The sequence below is a fragment of the Aphelocoma coerulescens genome, chromosome 1A (genome assembly GCF_041296385.1).
Source record: "Aphelocoma coerulescens isolate FSJ_1873_10779 chromosome 1A, UR_Acoe_1.0, whole genome shotgun sequence".
Lineage (NCBI taxonomy): Eukaryota > Metazoa > Chordata > Aves > Passeriformes > Corvidae > Aphelocoma > Aphelocoma coerulescens.
The window spans coordinates 36,963,020-36,986,342 of record NC_091014.1 but is presented as its reverse complement, the minus strand read 5'-3'; the positions used below and the strand labels follow the sequence as shown (position 1 = coordinate 36,986,342).

Sequence of the window (23,323 nt, the reverse complement as noted above, 5' to 3'; positions counted from 1 at the left end):
TTACATAGCTTTGACACATTATCTTACCCATTGTGTGTGTGTACTCCTGAGCTATCAATCCTGATTAAATCATGAGCTAATAAATTGTACACTGTTCTACCAAAAGTACGAATGCTTCACGACCAGTATTGTATGTGCACTATCAGTGTATCTGTGCACAAAAGAAGCATTACTCTCATCTTGGTGGGTGGCTGACACAGAGGTGTTAGGGCTGGAATTTGTCTCCTTTTTCAGCTGTATTTCAGCAAGAGTTGCCTAAGGCTTGAAAGTCTGCTGTCTCTCTATGGTAAACAAAAAGAGGTATGTTTGACAGGTAGTTCATCCCATCTGTGAGACACCTCTCCTGAGATGGCTTGGTTGACTCTTTTTAGCAAGGTTTAGTGTAAACTAGACTCCCATAGGGTTAATGAGGGTTAATGCTGAGGGAGATTAGCCTGTCCAAAGAAATTTTACCAAGATTTTCTAGGAAAACACACATGGAAAACTGCTCTGCTCAAAGTCTCAGCCCATACTATACCATAAATAGCAAAAGTCTCAGTGAATGTCAGTACCTGGAACTACATTTCCATTCATTACAGAAATAATTTGCTTGTTCACATCAGCACAAAAGCGTTGATCACTGGTTGATCTATTTTCAAGTAAATTGCCTGTCTCAAAATGACATAGCAGTTTCCTTATGTGTTTTTGCTTTAGGAACCACTAGAGCACTTTACTGCCTGGTGTAGAATGAGATATGTACTGGTGGGAATGTGTAAATTTACAGGAGTCCTTGCCATTTCAGGGGTACAAGACAATGTCTATACCTTTCATATCTCCTTGCTTTTCCAATGGCTTATTGTAGTTGTAGGATTTGCTCTTTTATTATGGTCTAAAGTTTGTGTGCGAAGTGGGATTTCGGATTGAATTCTGCTCCATGGGATGTACCAGTCAAGAGCAGGCCTCTCCAGAACAAAGTACCAAATTGCTGCTTCATGGTAGGACTAAATTCAATTACTTAGCTAGTCCGTGTTATTATGATGTGGGAATCCTGGTTTCCTAATGTCTTTAAATTGTGCTTGGATTAAAAATAAAATACTACTAGATTTCAGAATTTACTAGAAGAGAACTTGAAGTGATTTTGAATGACAAAAGTAACTGAAGTGACAGTAAATAAAATAAGGGTTACTGTGTTTTGAAAGCTAAGCTAACTTCCAGCTGGAGATGTGTCACTGAAGGAGAAATTTTCAGAGTTCATACCAAAATTATGCAATCCCAAAATGTACCATTACAGCCTCCTTGCACAAAGAGGCTGCCTTTGAAGTGTATGATATTAACATACTAGAGAAGAAATCAAAGGAAGCAATCATGTACTTAAAGTATACAGAAACTGTAAGTCGCTGTAAGGACAAGGGATCAAAACCAGTATCTTAGAAATTACAACAGCCTGGACTGACAGAGGCACCTGGGAACAAAGCAGAGCACGAGGACATGCTCCTGTGATCGGGGAAGGCAGGTGTAGTGTAACACCTGCATGGCTGCACCCAGAGCACCCAACAGGAACAGGAGCACTGGAGGCTGCCAGTGTGGATGTGGAATCACAGCACTGCATCACGCATGTGCCAAAGGTAGAGCCTTTGGGGAGACTTCGTCATGGGAGACATGGTTAAGTGGCTATTATCCAGTGTCCTGTGAGCCTGAGAGGTCACACACATTGCTCCATGTTTTCACTGGGGGTGGAAGTGATTTCTTGTCAGCCTTTCCTTATGTGCCTTAACATAGTTAAACATAGTTAAAATAGCAGAAAAAACAAAGCTGTTCAGTGTGAACTTCCATGAACCCTTTTTGATCTTGAGTTCTACCCCCAGCTCCCTGTGAGCTTTCTTCTGAGCTCAGAACTACAGCTTGCTGTGCTCTCACTAGTGTTCCAGCCCAAGGGACTAATTGCAGTTAACTGACCCAATTTGCAAATTCACCTATTGTCCACTGAAAATTTACCTTTTCTGGCAGGTCCTGATACTGCAGCAGGATTTTTCAGTCACAGATTTTACAGTGACTACTTCAGGTCAATGTCTCTCTTGTTATTGTCAAAAGCTGGCTGCTCATTTTACTTCCTTGTAGAAATACTCCACTATTTTTCCATAATAAGACCAGAAAAGCCAGAGTGAGTTTTTAGTGTCTTTAAAAAAAGAAAAAAAGTTTATAAAAATAGTTTAGAAAAAACACATTTGTTCCAGTTCAGAGCAAAGCAGATACCCTTGGGTGCAGGCACTCTTCCATAAGGTTAGTGATTGAATGGCATTGTAAGAATACATTTGATTCTTCTGCACCTTGAATTATGCTGTATTTAAACAGTTTAAATTACCCTGGCTCATTCTGCCTGAAAAACTTGCCTGATTGGATGGAAATACTAGGAAATGATGCCTTCCTCCCTGTTTGCTCTAGACCTGATGCTGCCTGAGCTACTGGAATTCCCTTGCCACTCCATCTAGTCTGATATTACCCCACCTTATTAGCTGCGGATTTTTGTAAATTAGTCTGAGTATATCCTCCAGCATACTCCTCAAAAACTATCTGAAAGACAAGAATCATCTCGTTTTTGCCTTGCATTTGGCCATCCAATTAGCGTTTTTCCTGGGCATCAGCAAATTGTAGTGAACGTGGCAGTTACTATCCCTCTTATCAGTTTTCCCAGACAAAGGAACAAAGTTCTGAATGAGCAGCACTGACATTTCAAGAAGCAGTTCCTTATCGTGAGTGTGAGAGGACTCAGTTATTGGAGGTCAGAGCTTCTTCTGTCATTAGGAAGCAGCCTAAGTAAGGATTTTGCTCTCCACCAATTAGATCCAGGAGAGAGATTTCCTTGAGTAGGTGAAGGTACTACTAAAATGTTTCAAAATGGTGTGTCAAGTAAGTTTGAGTTGTGGTATATGTTTTTTACCCTTTTTACAGTATTTTTAAATATTCTTTGAACATCATTGTTAGAAAGACAAATCCGGCAAAGACGTATCTTGAACACACGTAGCTCTAGACAGACATCATAGAGATTCCTTCTCTTAAAGTCTTCTCTTCTTTTATTCTCTTCATTCTGTTATGCATATGAAGTCTGTTATAAAATATTTTAAAAGTTTTGTGACATTAGTGAATTAAAGTTTATTTAAGTCTCTCATCCACTGTGACTAAAATTCCTATTAGCTCTTCATTTACTTTTTAGTGTATTTGTCCTTTCAGTGAAGAGGTATTAAACCACCCCATTTACTCACTTACAAAAGGTCAGCACAGCCAGTTCTCCTTTAGATCCTGCTTTTCATCTAAATTTCCTCCTGAGAGATATGAAACACCGGAAAGCCATCAGGTAACCCACTCAGGGTCAAACACTGAGTTTATAGCTAATAGGCCACAGCTGCAGCTGCTGCTGTCACCATGGAATTCCCATGGACCTCAACAGGAGCAGTCTTGGATGTAGAGCAGCTGCAGGTTTGGGCTCTGAGCCAGTATTGGGACCCAAGTCCTGTGCCATGAGCACAGCAGAATGACCTTGCTGTGCTGAGGTAGCAGATTGCACAGAGAGCTGTACCCCACTACAGTGGCAGCAGTGTTTAAATATGTCTAGGAACAATTTTTGCAGAGATATTTGGCAAGATTACCAGCTTCTCTTTGAAACCCCTGGGTTTTAAGTTGCTCATTAAACATCAAACTGACACTTCATAAGCCTTTTTAAACTGTCAATACGTGCAATATTTTAAAGCCAAGACCATGAAACACTGCATGATTACACACACACACAAATATACTAATTTTACAAGATCGGTTTCTGTAGTTGTGCTGAAGGATTTTGATTGTGGTCCCCAGGACTATTACTTCCAAAGACAACTCTTTAGTATGCTTTCAGTTCTAAAGATGTCAGCTCTCAGTTACACACGTGCATTTGTTTAAGCAAGCAAGTCTCTGTCAATTAGTCATGCTACCAAATTCCTCTCCGTTTGCATTTTGCAGCAGTTGTATCTGTGAATTGTCTTGCATTGCCCTACCTCTTTTCAAAACAAGCAGAACACAATCCTGTGCTGAAAGGAGGACCATGAAAACTATATTGGGATCCAGCACCCAGCAGATTTTTTGTCAGCTTATTCTCTTCCTCAAGCCGTGATCTCCCACTCCTCAAGAAGCTTTTCCACATTAATTCATCATCATCGGGACTTTGGGTGTTTGGGAGGCTGAGGAGGCTTGGCTTTGGGAGGCTTTGCCTTTTTGGAAGACAGAGTTGATACATTAGCTATGTAAAAGAGCAGGCTAATGGGTGGCTAAGCAGATGCTGGAGCATGATGTACCCATGTAAAGTGTTAGAGGGTCCCTGCAGTTTTACAGGCCCGCTGAGCAGCCACTCATCTTTGAGTAGAGGAACTCTTCCCTCTGTGATAAACTGCCAGTCCTCTTGCACAACATCCCCAGAGAAGAAAAAAGGCCACTTTGGGATGGGGAGACAACTTTGTAGTTAAACAAGAGGATTATTTAAAACCATTAGGGAATTTCAGCAAGAGGGAAACGCAGACCTTGACCATTTACAATGGAAACCAGAATTTTAGAAAGTTGGTTTTACTCAGTCTGAGAACTCTGCTGAAAATACACAATTAAGAAAATAAAAGCAAGTAGCTGAAAATTGGAAGGGTGATGTCTACTGAACTGTGGTCCCAGAAACATCAGACAACATACTTTATTCTAAATAATATATTGCAGTTAGACTGAGGATACATGTAATTTGTTTCTGCTACAAAATGTCTGTTCGAAAACATAGTGAAATTCTGGTAATTTAATTGTGCAGCCAATGCTGCAATAAAGACAAAAATAAATGCTTTTACAATCATTATTATTTCCTAATCCCCAGGAGTTCCCCAGGAGCTCTGGAAATTTTAGTGTGCACAGCTGTTTCAGAAATGTTCTATCAGCAGGAAGACAAAGATAATGAGATTAAGCATAATCAGAATTATAGATAGACAGATAATGAGATTTTTTTCAGCAAAATCAGTATTTTTTACATATGTGTGTATGTAATCTAGAGATGACAGTGTAAGGGCTTCCCAGCTCATGAAGACAAACCTGCTCTTTGCTCCATGTCAGGTGTAAACAGTGGGAAGGCTGGCGTGCGTGTGCTGGGGCTGGAGATAAGCGCTGGGAAGAAAGAGGCAGAGCAAGTCTCCCAGAGCCCACACGGAGCACAGCCCTTTGACCTGACAAGCCAGGTGGTTTCCAAGAAAGGTGCTGGCTCTTGTTTGCTTTACCTTCAAGCAGCCTGTGACGGCTGGTGGAGGATTCTCTTGGCAGCCATGGAGGGCCGTAGATCCCCGCGCGGCACTGGGAGCACGGGGTGGCCCTGCTCCATGGACTGGGCGTGGGCACGGCGTGCCAGTAGCAGCGTTCAAAGTCATGTCATGTGCTGTGGAATTTCAACGCTGACAAAGCTGACGAGAGTGATTAATGCCCAATGAGAGCCATTTAAGCTGCGCATGACACTCTATAACTTTTTTTCTCTCTCTTTGTGTTTCATTGCTTAAAAAAGAAAAATGTTTTGCAAGGCCAGCATGAAGCAGACAAAATCTGGAGCAAAGAAGGATTTTATGCAGTTGTCATATTTCTCAGCATCTTTGTCATTCTAGTGACTTGTTTAATGGTAAGTTTCCCTTTTACCTTTATTTTGTTTTTTATTTCATGGTTTTCTTAGTCTGAAAGATAGGGTCACACATTCTTTACATGACAGGTGTTTTCTTAAGGCTGTTACAAACTCAACTCCAAGAATTGGTTGCTCTCATAATGGTGGGAAACCAAATTTTGAAGAATCACATTTCTTGATGCATTTTGAGTTGAATGAAGAATGTAACTAGAAGGAAGTTGAAGAAATAAATAACAGGTTCTTAAATCTACAGAGTCACTGTGTAGGGACATGAGTGATGACTTCTCAAACTTCTTAGGTCCCAGGATCCCTGAAGTCCTCTTACCGCCTTTGTTTTTAGTTTTATTGGATAGTAAAAGCAACACCACATTGATAGAATGTTATCAGTGCACAGTTGTTAGAGCGTGTGTTGGTATTCATGTATCAAATGCACAAATTTTAAACTGAAATGACTAGTAAGTACATGAAGGAGTAATCATATTTTTGAGCAGCTTTGCCATTTACATTGTATGAGTTCAGTGGCCAGGTTTCCGAACATTAGGCACAATTCTAATATGTTGAATATGAGATATGCAATGGTGACACAGAAGATGAACAACACTACACCACCACTGACTTTTGTATGGTAAGTTTTACATTTTTGTCCAATGTTGTATCTTACATGTTTTCCTTCTTTGAGTTGTGTGATAATTCTGTGGTGCACAAATATAAGTGTTAACTGAATTCTCTGACAATTATCAGCATTCATGAACATGTGGTATCTTGGAGTCTTTTGAGATATTTTGCTCTCAAACACATTTAATTTTCTTTAACCACTTACAACCTTAAGACAGAAAGCATGTTTAATCTAAAGTTATTAAAAAATGTTGACATTTATAACAAAATGTTATTTAATCTTTTAAAGTATCCCTAAGATTTGAAAAGCACATATTTTATCACAGGAAATTGTTGCTTTATTTAATTTCTACTTTCTTCTTGTCTCCATTTCCCCATGCCATTTCACTCAAAAAGAGGAGGATAACTCTAGAAGTCTCTTCTTCTCTACTCTCTACTTTGGAGAAGAGATATTTTGGTCATTACTGACTATTTAACTGGAAGGGTATAGAAAATGCTGCCTGTCCTTGTCCTTGTACTGTACAATATTTTCATTAATGATCTTGAATGCATAGACAGTATTGGGAATTGTAAGTATTGTGTATGACAGTATCAGAACTTCAAATATTCTTAGGGTGCCAGAGAAAAGATGGGAAAGAACAAGAATGCTGCTTGGCAGGGACAAGAGCTTTAATCATGTGCATCAATACAATGTAGGAAATACGTGGCAAAACAACAGTTCTGTAGGAAGGGTTCCAGCAGTATCACAGAACAGTATCACAGAAGTACATATGCAACATCAGTGTTGCAAAAAATAAACTTCTTACCCTGGGATATATGAATGAGGATATGATCTCTAAGATCTGAATTCAACTCTGCTATGGTAATTATTTGGTTGTAGTATCATGTCTTACTAATTTTGTATGGTCTCTACCACATTTGTGAAAAATTTCAGGGAACTATAGGAAGAAGGAGATTCAAGAGTGATCAGAGACACACAGGACACGAAATAATTTGGTTTATTTATGACAAGGAAAAGGAGCAAGCAGAAACATGATAGTTCTCAAACATGGGAAGATTTCAAAAGCTGTCCTAAGGAAGACGATAATACTTTCTCCATTGGGGATTGGAAAAGAAGCAAATTTCTTACAGGGTGACTTGGCTGACTCATTAGATAGATCTTTGTTATCACATGTGTCATTGGACCCTGGATTGCTCGGGGAAGCTTGGGAGTTTTCGCCCATTAAGGTTTTAGGCAAACATTTGTCAGAAATAGTTTGGGTGTAGCTGATATGAAGTTAGGGCGGAGGTAAATACTAGCAGACTCCTTGAATTCCTTCCAGATGGAATTGCTGTGATGCTGTGGTCTTTTCTGTAGGCATTCCCCTTTCTGTTCCTCGCAGGTCTAACCTCTATCTTTACCTGTGCTACTGTTTAGACTGTGTAAATGGTCACTGTCTCAGATTTTGTCAGGACCTGATAATACATGGCGTATGTGCAATCTGTAAATCTGTAACAAACAGCTCACGTTAGATTTTGTCCCACTTAATGCATGTGAGAGTGACAGATGGGGTTGGTCACTATATTTTTGGCCATTTCTGTTTTTTTGACTTTACCTAGAATTGATTAAAAATGATAACCCTGCACCACTCTCTGAGAATAAGTGTGTTAGCACTTAGATCAAATGTAGTTTGTTAGGTTTTTTTCAATTTCTGCTAGGGTCAAGCTATTGTTTTTCTAGGGTCTAATAATAGATTATTAAATAGGATATGAAATAATACTTGTCCATGTTTTGGAAGTCAAAACCATAATTCCTTGGGTCCCCAAGGAGTGAAACTATGCCAAAACATATTAGTGACAAGAAGGTATGGTGAACATTGTCATGGCCATGAATATCTGAGCTGTTTATCTGCTGGTTATCAGAAACAAATTAGATGAAAGCACTCACTGGAGGAAAAGACAGTTAAAATATTTCAAGCCCCTGTCTTATTTTTACTGGTACCAGTGCCCTTGCTTCACAGTAGGGCTGTTGTTTCTGCAAATTTATGGCAAAGAGATCTTATCCATGCAATTCTAAACCCTTCTGAATGAACAGATGGTTTACCTAGCTAAGTCTTGTTTAATGTGTGTATTGCTAATGACATTAGGGTAGTTCCCAACTAAACCTCTAATGCTAATCCTTGAACAAACAAACCTATCAGATATATCCAGTCATCAGTGGAAAGCTATGGAGAGATAGATCTTTATGTGGTGCTAGCAGGGCAACAGCTGTAAAACAGCTTCTGACTTGCAGAGAAAAAAATGCTCTGGTCTAAGTTCTGTCTTACTCAAGGATCCAAATCAAAGGCTTTACAGGAACAGATAAAGCAAAGTGGAAAGTACAAGGGTATCTGCAGACATCTTCAAAAAACTGTGTGCCTTCCATCTCCACATGCAATATTTACAATTCTCATAAATTTCATAGGTTGTAAGGCATGTTTTGAAAACGGAACAGCTGTGGCTTAGAAATTGTTTTTTGCATTGCCTTCCAAAGAAATAAGATGTGTTAAACAGGTGTAACATGGGTACCTCTGGAGTGCCCTTACTGAGCACAAGCTACCTGCCCGCCCTCACCATGCCAGGCTTCAGCAACATCAGTGTGGAGTTTGATGGAAGAAGATCACTGCAACTTCTGCTTTTGTTGCATGTATCTGATGTTCATATTCATAAGCAATAGGTGGACAGATAATCCTGGTATTACAGTGTGCTCAGAAGTCAATTTCTTGGTGATTGTAAAGCACGCTTTTCTGAACAGATGGTTAAATAACTTCACAGGCCACTCATCGCTTCAGCTTTATTCCAGAACAGGTAATGTTTCTCTGAGGATATTGGGGCATATCCTTACCTGGAGGAGTATTTCAAAGTAATAGCAGCCTACTATTATCAAAGTGACCTAGTAAAGTTACTCTGTTCAACCATCAGCTCCATGACAGATCAGTAAGGGCTTTTAAGAACATCTGCTCTAAAACAAATTGAGGGTGCTGTAATTAGAGACTTGTACCTGGCTAAGTCATGAACATCTATTTTATTTTGTGCCATTGTCTCTCTTGTGTTAAAATGCTTAAAATTTCTTCTACAGTCACTCTATTTATCAGTATTTCCTTCTTCACAATGTCTTCTGTAACTAATTTCCATTCTGTGTTATTTGCCCTTTTAATAATGCTACTCCAGGTATTACAAATAAGTACTGACTCACAGTGAGAACTGTTAAAATCCCTACTGCCCACATGTAAGCTCTGCAGTTTATGTAATGGAAATACTTATCTTGTTGTGGGAAATGCTGTCCAACACAACTTGACTTACCTTCTAGGAATGAAAGCCACGTATAGCAATCTTATCCAGCATTTGCAATACCTTCCTTGCCTTGCTTACCACGCAGTTGAGATTAAGCTGTCCTCTTTATTTCTGTAGGTTCTGTACAGATTAAAGGAGAAGATCCAGTTGTCACTAAGACAAGAGAAGGAAAAGAAGCAGGAGATCCACCTCTCACCCCTTCCCCTGCAGACATCTCAGACTGAGTATAAGACCACCAATAGCATGGTCCAGCCTCAACAGGCTCCAGAGGTTGTCAATGTTGTAGTGGACCCTCAAGGCCAATGTGTTCCGGAGCTCAAACCTCCCCTGTGTGCCAGTCCATCTCCTTTCAGAATGAAACCTGTGGGGCTCCAGGAAAGGTAGGATGGTACTTGGTGTGCTCAGGATTTATTATGCTTCTTTATAGTTATGCTTCATGATTTCATATGTTTGTCTTCTGTAAGTGAATGGGAAACTTTGCCAGACAGACATCTGGGAAGTGGGATTTTGGTTAATTAACATCTATTTCACAGATTTTCTTACCTTTCCTTTTCTTTACATATGACCAAAGGTTCAGGTCATATGAAAAGGTTCAGGTTTGGGCTGAGATTAACTGCATTAGTGGCATTCTTTTTGCTGATTATATTCATCCCCTTTCCAACAATTACTCCAAAGAAATAATTTTTTATTTGCCATTGATTTTTGCCTGTTTTGATTGTGGAAATTCTGGAAGAGGGCTCAAGGGCTGGCTATGTATTGTCAGCAAAGGACATTCTCATTCTCAGGGAGTCCCTAGCACCTGGAAAACTCAGGAAGAAGAAATATTTACACCAACTGAGTGCATTTAGAAATCTCGTACAGTGTTCCCATTATCACCTTTCGATAAATTTCCTTCCTAAATGCAGCCTTTCGTGATGGTCAGGATACAGTCCAAAGTCAACAGGCTTTACAAAAAGGAAGTGATGAGTAATGAAACCAACTCTTCTCTGCAATTCCTCAGAAATACTTGGGCACCAAACCTAGCCACTCATTGTACCTTTCAAAAACTGGGCCAGTGGTCTTTTTATAAAACCAGTTCTTCTTCCCACAGGAGAATGCACACAGACATCTGTCTCTCCTCTGTTAGAAACCTGTATAATTTCTTGACTGATGGCTGCAGGCCACTTTCATAAAGCATCAGTGCTCTGAATAGCTCACATAGCATGCAGCTGTGCAACTGAGCTCTCCTGCCCCAGCACAGATGATAAATGAAAGAACAGATGCCATGCAGAGACCAAGCAGAGCCTCATATGTGAGGACTCTCAGCTGAGCTGTAACCCTGATTCAGCTTGAACCATGGGGTTTCAATGACAGAGATTTTATCAATGGATTTATGACAGACAGAGCTCAGGGAAGGGGATTGGTTCTTCTGTGAGTAAAAGAGGCTGAAAGGCAGAACTGTCATAAAATATGTAGTGATATTACTGCAGGGAAAAAAAAAGGAATGGAGGAAGCAAGTAAATACATTTTGGTAGTTTCTCTCATTCCACAAGACCCTAAAATAAAGCCCACAAGCATGGGAATCATATAGCTCTTTTATAATACTTAGTACCTAACATAGCATATACGATAGTTGAGAGGGATTGAGGGAAAGGTATTTGTAGAGGGATTTTGTACTTAAGGAGAAGAAACTTGTTGTACTTAAGGAGAAGAAACTCTTCCATTTCTCAAACAAAATAAAACCAGTTGATTTAGGATATTAATTTCCACCACCACAGATAGGAACTCTGCATTTAATTCTCCTAACCTAAATGCATCCTTTGGAAGGACAAAGTTCTTAGTTGGTATGATAGTTGGTATGACAAAATGGAGAGCTGAGACACAAAGAGAAAACTAAACCTGATGTTTGACCAAATAAACCAGACATTTAGGTTATTACTAAGGAAAAAGAAGTTGAAGGAATTGAGCACTTCAGTTTCTACTGTAAAAGAACACTAATAGACCATTGTGAAAAAGTGAAAGCCATTGTGATAACACCCCATTGTGCAGTTCTTTTTGTCACGTTTAACACAGTTAGACTCTATCAGCCCAAGTCCACTTCTAAGAAATGGTGAATTTTATTTCAAGCTCAGTGTACAAAGTTCTGGGGATGTGATGGAGAGGACTTTAGGGAACAGTTTATCCTCTTTTCCTCTGACATAAGCAGCTATTTGTATTCCTTATTTATTTACTATAACCTGTACTATGAACAAATTTGTACTCATTCTAACACTTCACAGCATTGAAAGCAAAAAGTAAAAATGCACTGACACATTCTGCCTCAGATGTTATCTAGTGACTAGGTAAGTGGTCAGTTTAAAACTCCTCTCCACCTTTCTGCCCCAAAAAAAGCCCTTGCATTAGGCAGCCTTGGGCCGTCCTCATTACACATGGGAGAAGTGGATCTTACAGCGTGGATCTGCACACTGCAAGCAGCAGCGAACCATGCTCAAAACAGTCTACTGGCAGCTCTTCTTCTGCTAGTATGGAGTAGGATCAAGCCTGGAGGTCTCCTCCTGCTCATAGCACAGCTTGGGAGCACCCTTTCAATAATTTTTGCAACCCCGATTTTGGTTTCTGCCAGGGGAAGAAGCTCTTGGCAGGCTAGAGTGGATATGGAGGCTCCTTCGCAACCTTAGGAGATTCCTTGGGTCACATGGCTTGACAGTTGTTCCTGAGCAGTATTTTCTACTTATCCAAACTACTTCCTGGTTTGGTTACTTAAGAGTGATCCATAGTCATGAAATGCCTAGTATGATCCAGACCAAACTGTCCCTGGTTTGGACCGTGGTTCATTGATTTCTCTTTGAGCAGGTAGTGAGCTGTGCATAGCCATCTAGGTGGGAAGTTGTGACAATCTCTCTGAAGGATGGGACAGAAAAGTTGGATGATGCAACCTGATCTAGGTAAAGATGTCCCTGCTTATTGCAGAGGGGTTTGACTAGATGACCTTAAAAGATCCCTTCCAGACCAAACTATTCCATGATTCTATGCCTGCCTCTCAGGCTCTCCTTGCTTTGCACACTAGGTGCTGCTTTGAGGAACATGCCCTTGACAGTAAAAGGGGTAATGATTTTAAAATAAAGGAGGGTAGATTTAGATTAGATATAAGGAAGAACTTTTTTTGCAATCAGAATGAAACACTGGTGCAGTTTGTCCAGAGAGGTGACAGATGCCCTATCCCTGGAAACATTCATGGTCAGGTTGAACAGGGCTCTGAGCAACCTGATCTAATTGAAGCTGTCTGCACGTGGCAGGGAAATGGGACTAAATGACATTTAAAGGTCCCTTCCAGCCCGAACTACTCTATGATTCTATGATCTAAATGCAAAAATATAGTGGAACTGAGTTTTCACAAAGCACCACATCAGCCTCTGGCTCTCTGAACCTTTCAATTTTTAATTGGAATAGCATTGGCCAGTACAGAGGGAAATTAATTTTTAATGGGCAACTGTGCATGGACAAAAATATTTCTGGGAGTTTGTCCAGCTTCTTAAAACGTATTGTGTTTCTGAATACTAGAGACAAGTCCATGAACATATTTTTCTGTGTATCTGGAAAGGCTCTTACTCAGCTATTTCTATAAGACACAAATTCCCGACAGATTATTTGCACTATCAAATGTGTGGGATGCCGCAGATTATTTTTATGCCACATACGCACACGCGGCGGTGCCCGGTGCCTTGCTGGATGCGGCTGTGCGAGAGTGCGGGAAGGGTGACACCTAGAGCCGGCAGGCAGCACTGTTATCCTTCAGCGGTAGCTCCTGCAGGACGGGAGGGGGTCACGCAGTCGGGATGTTAACTGGCCCGGTGGCCGCAGGAGGCGATTCTGCTCCCATGCTCCGCTCTCATGAGACTCCACCTGGGGAACTGCATTCAGCTCCAGTGCCCCCAGCATGAGAAGGATGTGGACCTGTTAGAGCAAGGAAGGCCATGAAAATGGTCAGATGGCTGGAGCACCTCTACCATGAGGACAGGCTGAGAGTTGGGGTTGTTCAGGCTGAGGAAGAGAAGGCTCTGGGGAGACCTTATTGCAGCCTTTTGATACTTGAAGGGGGTCTATAAGAAAGATGGGGATAAACTTTCTAGCAGGGCGTGTTGGAATAGGACAAGGGGTAATGGCTTCAAACTGAAGGAGGCTAGATTTAGATTAGATATGAGGAAGAAGTTTTTTACAGTGAGAGTGGTAAAACACTGGAATAGATTACCCAGAGAGGTGGCAGATCTCAGGAAACATTTGAGGTTGGGTTGAGTGGGGCTCTGAGCGACCTATTCTAATTGAAGCTGTCCTTATCCATGGAAAGTGAGTGGGACTAGATGACTTTTAAGGGTCTTTTCCAACTCAAACTGTTCTCTGATTCTATTATTTTCCTAGATGCTGATCAGGGATATGTGCCCACATTGCAGAGTGTGGTTTGGAAAGGGGTGGAACAGTGGTGGCCAAGAGCGGGGGGTGGACTGAAGGTGTGGAGGTGAGAGGGCTGTCAGAACAGAGGCACTGACCCCTTTCTATTACAATTGCTGAGGCAGGCAAGTGAAGGGCTATTTCTTCACAGCGTCCTGGCATGCTCTGGATCATTCAGTACAGAATGCTTTGAAGTTGCTCTCTTTTGGTGTTTTAACAATTGCTGCTCCTTTGCAGCAAAGACCTTTTGCACTGGCAATCCACACTGTTCTGTTACTGACCAAAGGAGCAGGAGAGCTACTGTACTCCTTTGAGTGTCTTCAGTGATGAACTGTCACAATATCACAGTGCCAACGCCTGACTTTTGGGTGTAAATAATTCTTTTCTCTTCTGTGAGCACATCTATGAATATTGCATCAGTGTTTACTTTTCTATTTAGGCTTTTATAGCTTTATATGAATAATATTTTTTTTCCTTCAGAAGAGTAAGGCTTTCTTTTATTCTCTTTGTTGGCCCAAAATTCATCTTGATATGAATGGTCCCAGCCAAAAGCAGAATCTGGTGAAGTGGAATGTGGTATTTTAGATTTCATTCTGCCATATCAAGCATTGAAAATTCTTAGTACAAGCAGTGAGTTGTTAAATCACAATCGTGGTAGGTATAAATATAAATGTTACCACACCGGCACAATATTACAACTGGATTTACATTTCCTGTGGCCACTGCAGCTGTGAGTTTTAGTTCCAGTGTTATTTGTGACTAAGACAACTACATTTCAACTAACTAGTGCACAATATGATGTTTTGTTCAAATTAGTTACTGTGCAAAGATACATGGAAGAAAAGAAAAAGTGGAAAATGTCTCTTCTACTGTGTGTTGAAACACAAACAGTGCTTTGGAAAATCTTCTCAAGCATTTGTATTCCATTCTAGCCACAAAGAACTAAAACTGCGGCTGTTGTATGTTAATAATCAGAGAGAAAAATCACAGCACTGTGTTTTCTTAGTCTTTTACACACAGAAAATTATTCTGTCTAAAAGGAAGAGCTCCTCATGTTCACGTATCAGGATGCCAGGGGTATACAGGACTCTTATTCAGAATAGATAATATTTTACGTGTGCCTTGTGCTAATTTTTTTTCTCTGAAAAAAACCACAAGAGAGTGAAGATGATAATAGACAAAGAGTTTGGCAAATAAAGCACCAGCAGATAAGTGAAATAATAAAATACTTTTAAGTGTGAAGTAAAATAATTCCACAATGGTACGGAGGCACAGCTGTGACACAGGAAAATAGAAGATACTCTGTGAAAGGGAAGAGCCAGCAAGTGCAAAACTTGGAGGGGAGAGGGCTGCTCGCGGGCATCATTCAACAGACTGTGCAACCGAGTCTGCAACCACTATAGAAAATCAGTAGGCATCAGAATAGAGAACAGTATGGACACAATCACCTAAATCAAGCAATTATAGCTCTCTACAAACATAACAGAGGAGTGAAATTTGGCTTGAACTCTGACTATGAGAACTCCGTGTGATGTTACTTTCCCCCACAAAGCAGAGCAATACTATAAAAATCCTATGCCACAGTTAATAGACTGTACCCAGTGAGATTTCTCCTAACATCCTGAAAGTCCCTGTAAATTGGCAGCAGAATTCTTTCTTCAGTTCTAAGAATTATTCAGTAGACATGCAGTGAGTGCAGCTCCCTGTAAGTATAATGAAATAAAAGTTAAAATAACATGCATTATAATGCTAAGTGCTCATCTCTGTCCACTTCCTTATAACAGGAGAGAGATATTCTAGTGGGAAAGAAAGTCAATATATTTTTTCATAATCTAAAAAAAAGATTCAGATAATCTGTAGGAGTCTGTGGAACACAGTGCCAAAAGGTAAAGTTTTAAACAGAAATATATTAGCAAAAGGTGCACACACAAATAATGAGAGCAATTATTGTTCTCTGTTTGACTTCAGCATCCTTCCTCAGAAACATCTTGTATTTTAAATCTTTACAAAGAAAATCCTGTATAATTTGGGCTTCAAGTTTGGAGGTGGAAAAATTTGCTCTTAATATTGAAAACTATTCTCTTTTATTAGTCATTCTGCATAGACACACAAATTATTAAACTATAGTTTCAGCCTCTTAGGCAATTTCTGTCAATTGCCATCTGGATGAAAAATACTGTGGATGACAAATACCACAAAAACTAACTCTAATACCTGTTTTCCTCATTTTAGAAAGGCAGTATTCATTAAAATGAATCATTATCTTAACAATACTGTATACTGAATAAAATCTCATAAGAAACACTGGACCCAGGGTAAAAAGCCTGATGTGCTCTTTTCTTCATTAACCTCAGCTGCACCTCAGGATATCACTGTTCAACCACATCTCTGCTCTAATAGATGAGAAAAATTTCCAACAATTCTCTCTGTCTGTGATTTTTAGATCACAGAGCACAGTTGCTGCAAATACAATTATGGTGTTGCTGATCCATTATCATTACACAAAACCATCCATTGTGAGTAATAATTTCAAGTAACGCTCAGAGGGTAGCACCTTGCAGTTAGGCTACTATAAACATGCCAGGTTTTGCAGTTTACTGCACAAACATGTGAACTTAAAATATTTACAGGAAGGGGCCTTGAATTTTCTGACTAAAATATACTAGCTTTGTATAGATTTGGAGGATAAATTTTCCCTGTTGTGTGGCGCTGAGTATGCTTTCTGCATTCTTAATTTAAATTGTAGGAATTGTATTAGGAAAATGTCAGTGTAATTGTTTGAAGCAAAGCTATGTGCCAACACAAAAGTACAAGTTGTGGAATAGTTTTATGGTGATATCCTGTCCTGAAGGAATTTTCAAAGCACCAGGGACCAGTAAACTGAGTTTGAGGTGGGAGGCAAGAATTTTTGTGCTCTGATCTGTCTCTTCTACCAACTCATTAGAGCACTTTTTGGCACATAAACCTCCTCCAGCCATATTCCTAACCACTGGATTGAGGATGGCTGGATGTTGTGTCCATCTGAAGAGATGTAGCGAAGATGAGAACCTTAACCTTAGGTGCAGTTAAAGTCCTACTTGCTACTATTTGTTCACATCATTTAAGAAGAGGGAGAGAATACAATTACAATCCACACCCACACACACTTTCTGAAGGACCTAAAAATACATTTCTCTCATTTGGCAGCTATGTTCCATCCTGGTCATCATAGATTCATAAAATGGTTTGGGTTGAAAGGGACTTGGAAGAAAATCTAGTTCTAGCCCCACTGCCAAGGGCAGGGACGCCTTCCACTTGGTCAGGTTGCTCAAAGCCCCATCCAGCCTGACCTTTAACACCTCCAGGGGTGGAGCATCCACTTATAAATTCAACACACCTAGATACACTTACAGCACTAAGGCTGCGTAGCAGAGATTGGTTTGCGTCCATACTGCCAAGCTCTCTTTGCCTCCAAAAATGCTGGGACTGGATGCAGACTGCCTCCTGGGAATGGTTTGTGCATGTGCTCATTCCCAAACCATAAATTGCTTTGGAGTGCTCTTGTTGTCAAAGGCTAAAAACAAGCCAGGGCTGCAATGATTGATATGTAGCACTGTCACTCAGTGCCTGGGTTTGTTTTCCTGGCACTGTGATTTTTTTTCAAGATGTAGCTTGCACATGAAGAAGTGTGCAGTAGATGTAGCAGCTGATACGAGGGGAGCAGTCCTGATTGTAGGTAGTTGCTTATGGCCTTTGAGGTAATTCTCTTTTCAGTGCAGGGTCTCCCTGAAGCCCTGTGTTGTGTCTTTCCTCCTCCTCAGGCCATCTCAGCTAGCTGGAAAGCCACACTGACTGCTGGCACCTGCACTCTGGGTGAAGAGTAAAGAAAAGGACTGTAAACGTGGGCTACTGAGGTGGGAGAAACTAAGTAATGGGGAACATGAGGTGGGATCCAGCTTTGAGGGTCTCCTGCTCAATGCCCAAGAGGTCTGTGTTGGCACGTGGATTCATCACTAGAGAGAGAATAATACTGTGCCTCCAACCTGCATTTGTGAAATATTTCTGTAAGTGTACAGTCAATCTAAAAACTTTCTGCCAGTGCCAGATCTTTGAGTTGCATGAATGTCTGTTCTGTCCAACCCATTACAGACATCTTTACTTATCTGCAGTGTAGGAAGAGGGCAGGAATGTGAATTGTCCCATTTCTCTGGAGTGGAAGTGAACTCAGGCACCAGCTTAACAAAGACCCTCTAAAACCCATATTTTAACTATTTGACTCCTGGCTGGTTGAGAAGCTGTTTTGGTTGTGGTTAGAGCTCTTTGAAGCAAAACTCTGTGGGAGTTGTAATCTAAATAAATAGATGCAAATAACTGTGTGCCATTGCCCAAACTTACACCCACAGTGTGTCTCTGGCACATCTTAAAATTACTTCAGATTAGTGTGGGTTGACAGTAGGTGTCTACTCCTATTTCCATCTCTGCTTTGAATTGTCCCACATCCCTTTTTTCTTCCCTTGTGAAGACCTAAAACTTTCCAAAGCACATGACTCTCGCTTTTGGGAGTGGTTTTAGGCAAATTAGTCTACACTTGTTTAGAGAAATTCTTCTGATGCAGCTTCATGGCCCTCTGCTCTCATGAACAGTGGAATGCTCTGTTTAGCATATGCAGTCTATGCCTCCCCTTGCTTTTGCCTTTACTGTCCTCTGAGGTTTAGCCAGGAATTTTATAATAATTTTATTGTATTCCCAGGTCTCTTATCTGGCGTTTATTCTTGTTACTCCAGTTGCTACTGGTTTTAGCTTGTACACAGGAAACCGCAGTGCCAATCAGTGTCGTTCCCAAGGTGACAGGAAACCCTATTTGGTCGGATGTTGATTGTGCTTGTCTTTACCGCTCCACCCATCACATTTTCTTCCTTTTTGGCTTAAGTTAAGACAAATTAATCAGTGGCTGCCATCTGCTAGACAGTTTTGGTGGGTTTGCAGTGATTTGTCCAGCTGATCTTTTGAAAAGTCACACAAGGGAAAATATCCATGTTAATATTTAAGTGCTTCTTGAGCCTGAGATTTACAGGGACCATTTTTGCCCTGACCCCATGAGTAATTTGAGTTGTGTGAGTAATCCCCTTGTCTTTTTCAGCAGCAGTTTTGGGTCTTAAAGTGCTGTTTGGAGATAAGAGGGTTAAAGTCTGATGCAGCTTTCCAGTGACTGATTTCCTCAGCTCCTCTCTGCCTCTAATTTGTTTCTGTGCTTGACCGTCCAGGCATGGTTTCTGTGACTGCTTCACCAGCTGTCCTAGCGTGCAGGCAGAGTGGGACATCTGGGAAAGTGAGGAGATGCGCATTAGATGGACTTGAAGGCTCTGGGCATGTCATCTCAGCCCTTAGCAGGATGTGTCCATCTGTGACATTTGCAACCTAATGTATCACCTTTTCACAATGGTAGTTTGGAAATGCTGTGCTAAGGGACAAAGGCACCAGCTTCTTTATGAGACTGGTTTGTAAGCAGGAAGTATCTCCTGAGCCTTTGACTAGTACCCACAAGTTCTGGTTTCAGCAAAACAATGTCGAAGGAAGCATCCATATCAGATATATACAGAGTTTTGATATTTAGGGGGAAGGTTTATTTTTCACGTTCGGGGTTTTTATAGAAAAGTTTCCTTGAGTGTCCCCATTAATGTCTGAAAAAGGTTAATGCTTCAAAACAAAAATATTCACCTTTCTTCTTGTGTTGGAATGCATTTATCTCTGTTCATGACATTTCATTTACAGGGCAGCCTAAAGCTGAACTTAGTTCAGTTCCCCCTAATTTAAACTGTTAGGAGCAGACACAGAAAACAGTTAAAGAAAGAAGAGAAAAAGGTCAAAGTGCCTCCAAAACTGGAATGTAAGCTATCCAAGTATTTCTTTGAATTCCAAGAAGCCATGTGCTGGGCAGCGCTTACATCCAGTTTATATTGTAGCCATCAGTTAACAGTCCGGGCCATGAATCTTTTCTTTGAGTGCAATCATAATTAATTTTATTTCTATGCAGTGCTAGGAGAACTCTTAAGAATTATGAGAGTTGACTAATTATACTGCTTCTTTTTTGAAAAATCCAGTTCTGGATATTCAGCAGAGTTCTCTTACATAGTCAGAGCTAGTATGCACAGAAAGTTTAACATTGCTAGCTAGCAGAAATGTCTCCTGTTTGCAAATACACCTTTGCCCAAAGAATACTGCATGTAAATCTGTGGGCCGGAGTATTTCTCAGCTCTTGCCGGAAATTCTCTTTAGCATTCTCTCAGTACCTGAGAGCCTTGGTCACAGATCAGGATCCCTCTGTGCAAGACTCCGTATGTACACAAAAAAGAAATGTTCCTTTATCCAAAAGACTTAACATTCTAAATATCAGACAAGGTAGTAAATGCATACAGACAATCAGACATGCCTCAGGAAACACAGAAGCAATAGCATCATGGCAGAGATGAGAATGCTCAAAGTGTACCATGAGAATGGCTCAGCCAGAGAAATACTGCCCAGAAGCAGAGCTGATTCTGCAAAACACTGAGATTTCAGCCAGGCTCTTGCTAGAGTTATTTGTCTGCTTTGATACCATCATATGCAAGCTGATGTACCTGTGTAGTTAGACTTTGAACCTTAGCTGAGTTTCCAAGACATTTCAGGAACTCTTTTTATGATTTCATCCCAAGACAAGTGGAATATTAATTGGTTAAGTGATCCAATATGTTATTGCAAATCAGTGCCTATCTTCATGAAATACTTTGGCTTTGAACTCTCCATTAATTTCTCTAACCAGGGGAGTCTATAAGAAGCTACAAAAGTGATATTTCTTTCTGGGACAAGGACTTTCCTTATGTTCTCTATCAAAGAATGTACTTTGATGCTAACAAACAGAGTGTATTGTTATTAATTTATGGTATCTACAATTATCCCTGTTATGTTAATACTGTGATTTTTTAACAGGAGCAAAACAGAACACAGCAACTTCAAATGACCTCTCAAATATGCGATAGGCATCAGAAGGGGAAGTAGTGTATATAATTCCCACACAGAAAAATGTCGTTAAGTACAATGTTTCTCTAGGGAATTCAGTCCCAGTGCTTCAGGATGACCAATGGCAGCTCCCTGGAAAACTGCTGCCAGCAAGAGATGGGGCAGGAGGCAGCTGAGTTTGCCCCTCTGCCAAGGCTGACTCTTCTGCTTCCCACCATCCCCTGACAGCCGCATCTCCTGTTTTTGAGATGTCTCAAATCCTTCCTGAGTCATAAAAAATTCCGCTGGGAGACTGCTGCATAGTCCAGAGGCTTTCAGTTCCTTTCTCTGGATTTGATAGTGGACCTAAAAGCACAGTCTTACAAGAAATGAAGGAAAACAATCAGAATGGCAGAAAAGTACACAATAGTTAACAAATGCAATTTGCATGGGCTTGTTTCACTTCAGACTCTGTCTAGCTTGTTTGGCCTCAGTGGATTTATAGATGTATCTGGGAAGAGAGCTTGGCCCACAGAGCACAATACTGAATAGGTTTGCAGAAGAAGGCAGCATTGTGTAAAGCAGAAAGCTGGTATTGTAATTAATCCTCAAGTAGCTACTGAGAGTGTGTTTGCAATTTACTGATAAGATTATATTAAAAAAAAATGTTTTCTGCTTCATCACAAGGATTTTCACAAATGCAGATGGTTTAAATACCCCTCTAGTCCCCATGTATAGTGCTCACTATTGCCTGGCTCCTGGCTACAGAGCTCATCATCCTGGGTCAGTGCAGAGGTCATAAGGTGGGCTAAGAAAGCTGTCTGAAGTAAAAACTACAGAAGAGAAACACCAGGCACAAAGATGGGGAAGCACCCTTTGGTTCAGGACGTTCCTAAACTACAGATTGCCAGAAGATGGAGAACATAGTAAAAATAAGTAATGGTATTAATTAAGTAATCAATAATTCCTGCTTGCTTTGTCTTGCGTGCTTTCCCTAAACCTCCTCTTGCTCTTGGAAACAGGATACTGGACAATCTTTGGCCTTACAAAGTACACCAAATTTATTTTCATATTATACATTACTGCCTTCAGTGTATGTTAACCTGACCCATATTACGTCATTAGCCATATGAAGCCCTGTGTGTTGGAAGCATTTGTGCTGAGATAGATGGGGTGGAGATCAGTTTGGGACTAAGTTCAGTTTATCTTTCAGATACGACTTCTCTCCTTTCTCTTTATTTCATAATGCAGTGCGCATTTAGAGGAATGCTACTTTTGTCAGAATCCTCACTTTTCCCTCCCTTATTCAAATGCATAGAAGTGAATTTAAATCAAACTCTGTAAGTTTCTCGATGCCATGAATTCTTTGCTAATAGAGGACTGTGAATCTGAAGCAATTGTCATTATTTCACTGTGAATTTTTTACTCTGTTCTGACTCATTGATGGTGTATATGAGAAAGAGTAGATCAGAAAGCCTTCACTCTGGCCTTCATCTCTGGGTGCAGGTACAGATGCATTTCCCTTTTCTAGAGCCCTGCCTGGGCAGCCCTCTATAGGAATGTCACTGATGAAGGCAGGCAGTCCAGGGCCATGGACTTCAAGGGATCTGCTGAGCTTTGCAGAAAAGAGCTCCAGTTCACTTACTTGTCTGTTCCTTGTCAGGTGTTCAGCCCTAAATGAGACTGCACAGCTTGGCAATGTCTCCTTTAAAGGTTTACCTAACCTCTGAAGTGCAAGATAAAGTACACCTTGGCATGCAGACATTTGAAATTGTCTTAAAAGCATTTAAACATTGCTCTGTTTCAAATTGCAAGCCTAAGTGGATTTCCTAAACTTTCTTTTCAAAGGGAATGCAGGCACTTCTCACGTTAATATACTTGTTTGAGCAAGCCTTCCCATAGAAAACAAGGCTGGAAAGCCAGAGTATGAAAGTGGATCAAGAAAAAAAAAGCTGGAAAGAGAGAAAGGTTTATATATGTAGCTTAGGTGTCAGGTCTGGAGACTTTAGAAGCGGATAAATGGCAGATCTAAGAGCACATATATGGGTTCTGTCTCTAAGTGCTTAAATCCCATCAATTCATTGTACAGCTTAGACACATTAGTCACCCTGGAAATGGAACTGTGTATGTGCTACAAGGATTTGGGGTCTGTACAGGCAGCCTTAGATGCTTCGTCCAGTGTGACTGAGCGGAGCTGTTCTGCCGGCTCCCTTTGGAAACGTCCATAGGTGGCGCAGCTCTGTTGAGCAACATTGTGAGTCTGGCGGTTTTCTTCAGAAAGTGCTGCTGTTCAGTTATTTCTTCAAAGTGCACTAACAATTCATTTGTCTGCTTAGAAATCTTCCATATGACACTTGCAGTAGTTTAAAGATAATG

The 23,323-nt window shown here is 40.6% G+C and overlaps 1 protein-coding gene across 1 annotated transcript in view; it reads left to right on the top strand.

Annotated features, from left to right (window-relative positions):
- PTPRR (protein tyrosine phosphatase receptor type R) overlaps positions 1-23,323 on the top strand; it is a 126,281-nt gene that overhangs the window by 62,232 nt on the left and 40,726 nt on the right. The window contains exons 4-5 of the mRNA XM_069003896.1: positions 5,531-5,641; positions 9,686-9,948. Of these exons, the coding sequence (XP_068859997.1) occupies positions 5,531-5,641; positions 9,686-9,948 (374 nt within the window). The remainder of the gene's footprint in view (positions 1-5,530; positions 5,642-9,685; positions 9,949-23,323) is intronic.